Genomic DNA, 6,563 nt, shown 5'->3' with positions numbered 1-6,563 from the left:
GGAAGAGAGAGGGATAGAGAGTTAGAAACATCGATGAGAGAGTCACCGATCAGCTGCCTCTTGCACACCCCCTACTGGGGATGTGCCTGCAACCAAGGTACATGCCCTTGACCGGAATCGAACCTGGGACCTTTCAGTCCGCAGACCGACGCTCTACCACTGAGCCAAACCGGTCTTGGCTAATATGAAATTTTGATAGTTTTGTGTCAAGTCCAGAAAATTGGACATTGTTATGAATATTTCTGTGAAGGTGTTTTTTGTTTTTGATTTTTCATGTGGGTGAACCTCCTCCATTCAGTTGAAGATCTTAACAGAAAAAACACACAAAAATTTCCTTGAAGAGGGAATTCTTCCAACAGATGCTTTGGACTAAACTGCAGCTCTTCAGTGACTCCACCAGGTTCTGGACCTGTCACAATGAGCTAATTCCTTAAATAAATCTCACATCAGGTTGCTTACTACTTTGGAGAATCCCAACACAAAATGTGAACATTTGTCTGCCCTCCATCACTCCATATATACTTACACAGTAAGACCAGCCTATGGAAGCCGTATGGGAATGGGGCAATCCACTGCTCCTGTCTCAGAACAGGTTCTTCTTATTCATGTACAGCAGGTCCCTGAATATTTTTGTTATGAGAAAACATTCTGGGCCAGCACCAGTGTAATTTGAACCTTCTTCCCATTACTGTTTTTCCTGGGTAGTACTCTGATTTCCGCCCTCATCCAAAAGATGTGCACTGTAACTGGCATGTTCAGTTGTGCCAGTGCGCCAGTGTGGGTGAGTGCTAGGATGGAATTCCTTGCACCCAAATCAGCTCTAGCCACCAGCAATCCAGAACTGGAATAAGCACGTTGGAAAATAATTATCTTACATGTTCTTATTCATCTTCCTTACCAGTTAACTGCCACACATCCAAAATGGAAACCATCCCCAAATGCCACAATACTTTGAATTTAAAAAAAAAAAAAAAATCAATTTGCAATGAATATCATAAAAATAAATATATTACAATTTGGGTGTTCTTAAATATTTTCAGTTCAAAGTTCTCATGAAAAAATGATTTTAAAGTATCTATATATGCTTATGGCATACAAAGGATTAAATCTATGTACAGCTCACAATTAATTTAAATTTTAATATTAGAAGTGTTTTGAGTCTTTGTAAGTTTGGCGATTTATTTTATTTATTTTACCAGAAATATGCCATTGGAACTCACTTAATGATTTTAGTTTCGTTTTAAGTCACTGCTTAGAAGTCGCAGATCCCAACCTGTAAGCAATATTCAGTGAGGACTTACTATAAAATTTCAAATTAACTTAGGAAGACAAATTTAATAAATCAGATGTTTTCTACCTACACCTTGCTGTCCAATACTAGGTTAACTTTTGACTTGATATATTTTAAACCAGAAAACACCATTCATTTAGATTAGAACTCGCCAGAGAATAAAATGTTTTCATATAGCTCATTGCTACTCAAAATAAGAAGGTAAACTCTATCCCCAGAGACAAGTAAATTTCTAATTTTAAGGGCAAAGATTTGAACCAAGAATTCAGAATTATTTTATGAACCACAAATTTACTTGTTTCTTTTCTCAAAGGTAGAAAGCCTTGCTGTTCTTGATGTTTCATTGAAAAACTCAACAAACACAGAATGACAGCTGTTTCATCAATGGATAATAACAAACAAACAAAACAAAAACCAATGACACACAAGTACAGGGAATGGTGGGACAGTCATTTAGATTCCACTGCATCCATTATTTAAATAGTTGCCTGGTGGTTATTAAAAGGTCTAAGATAGGTCCTCACAGAAAAACAAACAAAAATAAAAAATGTAAGGTTCTAACAAATCAGTTTAATGTTAGGGACATGTAGGAATTCCAATGTTACGATGACTGATGGAAGCAGCTGTGTTGGTCCACGAAGGGATGTGTAGAACCATCTAGAGCAAATTTTCAAGAATCCAGAAATAGACTTTTATGGGAATATTTTAAAGTATTGGTTTAAAAACATTACCACCCCCACCCACCCACCCCAACTCTAGAGGCCAAACAGATCGCCAGTTTACCTCTGCTTTAAGGTTCTTCTAACACCAGTGGTGTTCTAAAAGTGACCAAATTGAGATTAAATATTTCATAGTTATCTTTTAATACCCCTAGGAATGAAATCGCTAACACTTTCTTCATTACTCAAATTCGATTCAAGGGTACAATTACTAATCAGAGCTATCTCTTAACCTATTTCTACTAGTCAAAGCACCAGAATTGATAATTATTTCCTAAATTCTATCTTACATGCTATTACATTCTATTTCAAATAGTGGCACATTTATTAAGACAAAAATTTGAGTTTTAGGGAATAGTCCTAGAGGAAAATATGAAGCTCTTATACTTATTAATTTGTATACAACACTGGTTTTCCTCATAAGTAACTATCACTGAGGGAGAAAAAACTAACGCAATCCTTCAAAGTAAAGGAAAAGATTGAAATTTTTTTTTTCTCTCCCTTTACATAAAAAAGAAATTAGTTTAGAATTAAAAGTCAAATTTGTATGTATAACATAAATTGGCAATTAGACCTAGCAATCAAAATTTAAATATCAGATTTTAAGACCAATAAGCTAAATCACATATATTTTGGTCAAGAATCTAATATTGGGATAATACCCAAATGAAAAGGTACACATATGTTCAATTTATCACATTTTGTATTTCAGAGAAGAGGCATTAAGGATTCATGCCGTAAGTTTATTTACAATCACATCTAGTATGTTGAGCTCAACATTTTGATCCATTTTTCAAGGAGATTGCACCTCTTAAAATGCTCCTCTTCATATCTGTGAATAAAAACAAACAAAAAACTAAGTGAAAAATCCCATTCACTTAACAGAAATTGTGTGATTTCATCAGTGTATTGTCTGTCCTTCAGCTTATGACTGGTACGGTACATCAGAAAGCGTTTACAGTGTCATGACTTCATTCATACTGATTTGCTTCATCATATGCACCAAAATTGTTCCATATCAATGGCTTGGACAAATAACTTCCCCTCTAAACTATGACAAATAAAGCCTTTATTTTCCAAAGTATATTTTGGAATTTATTCCAATTATTCTACAGCTTCCTATAGTGTCATTTTTGAGCGAAATTCTGGTTAAAATAAGCTAAATAAATTTTTTTTTCTCAAGCAGGAATCCGCTAACCTCCCAGAACACAAGACTCCTCTGGGCATATATTAAATTATATTGCCATCAAGATGGATTAATAATCAGTTTAGTAGAACTTTCCTGGTTAGAAAGTGTTGCGTCTGGCTAAAAATCCTGATCCACCATCACTAGCTATGAAATAAGGGCAACTTAACTCTTTTAATCTCTTTTAATATCTCCAATCAGGTTAATATCAATCGTCTACTTCAAGGTCTGCTAGGGAGCCACATGAGGTTATTAATAAAAAGCATATCCAACGAACAGTAGTACTAATAAACCCTTGTTTTCAGGTAAAGAAACATTTGTTTCTAGGTTTATCCATTGTCTCCACCCATGCCACATACACACTTAACTTCAGGAGTCAACCCTACACACAAAAACATATTTGTAATACATGAATACTTTTTTTGGAGGGAGAGGTGGAGAACAACAGGAAGAAATAAAAGGGAAAGCGTTGCTTTGGAAGATTAGAAATCCATTAATTACCTGTATCATGGATTAAGCATCCTTATTTTTTAAGCAGCTGGTGTCTCACTATAAAAAAAGGTGCAGCAAATCCTGATCCAAAGTACAAAGTCATCATAGCCAGTAATCGCCACTTGTTTTCCACCGAAAATGGCAAATTCTGTTGGGAAAAGAAAACATGCAACATGAAGAGCTTCAAATCATCTGATTTTATAGATCAACAGTAAGCACACAGAGGACAGACTTTTCTTCTATTTTCCCTAATCTACCATTGCACCCTTTTAAAACATCACCTTTCCAACCCTATGACCTCCATCACACACAGCACTAGAAAGTAAAAAAAATAAATAAATAAAATATGGCTTTGTTGAGCAGTGGTCTTAAGAACTCAAGTGTAAACTAGTGAACTCTCTCTTTTATTTTTAGAAAATAAAAAAATACTCTCCAAAAGCAGTTTTAGGAACAGTGTGTTGTCTGTCCATTGGCTAATGCCTGGTACATCAGAAAGCGTTTACAGTATCATGACTTCATTCATACTGATTGGCTTCATCACATGCACCAAAAATCGTTCCACTGAATGGCTTGGACAAATAATTCCTCCTGGTTTGCTACTTGTTAAAAACTAGGCACTTCCTAAGGCAGGCACTCGTCACCGTAACTGTACCACGAAGTGTGACTTTTCCATAACCAAGCGGCACCCCCTCGCACCGTGTCTGGGGCCTGAGCCCCGCGGGGCCCTGGGAGGCGGTCACCGCTAACCACCCGGGTCAGGCTAGTCAGTCACCCTCGAGGCTGACCCGGCCTCAACCAGCTCGTTAGAGAAGATCTGACCCCCGACGACAGGCCCTCGCGCCGTCCGCATTACCTCCCACTGACCTCACTCCGGGTCCGGTGACCTCTAGCTCGGCTTTGGGACAGACACATCGCCGGCCACAAGGTCTCCTCCACGCCCCGCCCGGGTGCTGGAGGGGGAGGGGGCCGCCAGCTCTACCCGCGCCTTCCTCTCGTGGACGAAGGGACCAGGGGCCCCGGGCTCCCCCCTGGCCCACGGGGGCACTGGGGTGTGAGTCGGTGTCCCAGGCTAGATTCCGGGCTCACCGTCCCCCTCTCCACGGCCCACAGGCGGCTCCGAGGTCCGCGAGCGGCGGGCCCGCGTCCGCCCTCCCCACCCCCGGCGCGCCCGGCCCCTCCGCACCGACCTTCCCCGGGCCCTCCTCGTAGTGGCTCCTGCGGACCACCGAGGTGGTGAACCTCCGAATGCTCTGGCCCAACATGTCCCTGTTGGAGGCCCGGCGAAGGCGCGGCAACCGAAGCAGGAGAGATGGCGGTTTCACACCGGCCGTTTCTCCACGACCTTGCCCGCTTCCTTCAAGGACCGAAAGGGGAGATGGGAAATGGGGCGGGGCTCTCCGAAATCGCGTGAAGTGGCGGGCGCCGGGCTTTGTGGGAATTGTAGTTCTAGCCATAGGGCTCCGTGTCGAACCCGAAGGATGATGGGGGATGTAGTCCTGTGCCAGTGTCAAGAAAGACCGGAACCCACATTGCCTCCTAGGAGTAGAGATTGATTGGTTCAGACCTGAGTTCTTGACAAGTTTCTTGGCGTCTTATTTTCAGAAAGTTAATTTTAATTTTAATTATTTTTTATTATTTTTAATCCTCACCTGAGGATATTTTTTCCAGTGATTTTTAGAGAGTGGGAAGGAGGGGTGAGGGGGTGACAGAACATCTTGAGAGATTCACATTGGTTAGTTGCCTCCTGAATGTGCTCCAATCAGAGCCAGAGACTGACCTGCAACAGAGGTATGAATGTACCTGCCCTTGACCAGGAATGGAACTCATGACCCTGCACTCTAAACCCTGAGCCAAACCGGTCAGGGCTCCAGAAATATTTTTACTAAATTAAATTAAGCACTTTCACCACATGCACTCCAGATTTTGAAACAGGAAAACAAACGTCTCCCTTCCCTTGTGTTATGACTTTATAGTACTAGGTGCTTGTGCTTTGCTGTCCTCTACCAGAATTTGTGTTAAAATCTTCTCTAAGGAAACAAAGCATAAACGTAAGTGACCAGTACAAAGGCTGTTGGAGAGAAAACTGAGTGAAGTGCTAGGGAAAGGATTCCTGAAGATATAGGGAACTGGGTAAGACAGAAGTATCGATGGAGGGCAGAGAAAGCTCAAGGCCAGTGTGAGTATGGCATGTTTCGAGTGTGGAAGTGAAAAGCAGCCTCTGATATCCAGAGCTAATCTGGACAAGGGATGAGTGTTCTCCTGCTGAGTGAATCATGGTAATATGGCTCTGGCAGCAGACAGTAGTGGAGGTGCTGCCGGCCCCAATGGGCCCTGATGAGAGCAGGACCATGTCGGGATGGTAGAGCAAGTGAGCAGGCGGCACCAGGCCAAGGCGGATGGGAGTGGGGGCCCAAATGTTCGCTGATGGCCCCGCAGATGGCAACCGGCGGAGGTGGTGGTGGTGGTGGTGGGGGGGGGGGGCTGCTGCCTGGCTCCCAGTCCCTGAGGGACTGGGCGGTGGGAGGTGGGGTCTGGCCCCAACCCATTGCCCCACAGGTGGGATGGTGGAGCAGGTGAGGGGGCAGCACCAGGCCAAGGCAGGGTGCTAGGCAGGGCTGCGAGGCTGGGGGGACAAGCTGGGCCCGATCTCCACAGGCCACCCTGTGGGACCCCACCTGTGCACGAATTCATGCACTGGGCCTCCAGTTAACTTAATATGACTTTATATTGATATGAAATTTCGAGTCCCACCTGTGGGTTCCTTGGCAGGGCCAGACTAAATATTTCTAATGCCTTATGTGGCCTACGGGCCAGAGGTTCCCACCCCTGATTCAGAAAATCATTTGCCTTGAGACAGTTTCTCACTATCAACCTA

At 42.7% G+C, this 6,563-nt stretch overlaps 1 protein-coding gene across 1 annotated transcript; it reads right to left on the bottom strand.

The window, feature by feature from the left end:
• Positions 1–2,695: 2,695 nt before the first annotated feature.
• Positions 2,696–5,072, bottom strand: COX7C (cytochrome c oxidase subunit 7C). Its single transcript, XM_084882028.1, has 3 exons — positions 4,876–5,072; positions 3,698–3,836; positions 2,696–2,842 (listed from the first exon to the last, which is right to left on the bottom strand). The coding sequence occupies exons 1-2, from the start codon at positions 4,948–4,950 to the stop codon at positions 3,720–3,722; spliced, it is 192 nt and encodes a 63-aa protein (XP_084738154.1). The 5' UTR covers positions 4,951–5,072; the 3' UTR covers positions 2,696–2,842; positions 3,698–3,719.
• Positions 5,073–6,563: the final 1,491 nt, after the last annotated feature.

The sequence above is a fragment of the Pipistrellus hanaki genome, assembly GCF_964339955.1.
Source record: "Pipistrellus hanaki genome assembly, chromosome: 4".
NCBI lineage: Eukaryota > Metazoa > Chordata > Mammalia > Chiroptera > Vespertilionidae > Pipistrellus > Pipistrellus hanaki.
Note: the sequence above shows the minus strand (reverse complement) of the source record. Positions and strands in the feature narration are given on the sequence as shown.

Bases quoted from the DNA above. Each gene is read 5' to 3' on its own strand.
- COX7C (XM_084882028.1), bottom strand. From the start codon at position 4,950: ATGTTGGGCCAGAGCATTCGGAGGTTCACCACCTCGGTGGTCCGCAGG. The intron at 3,837-4,875 runs GTCGGTGCGGAG...TTTTCCCAACAG, and splicing joins ACGAGGAGGGCCCGGGGAAG to AATTTGCCATTTTCGGTGGA.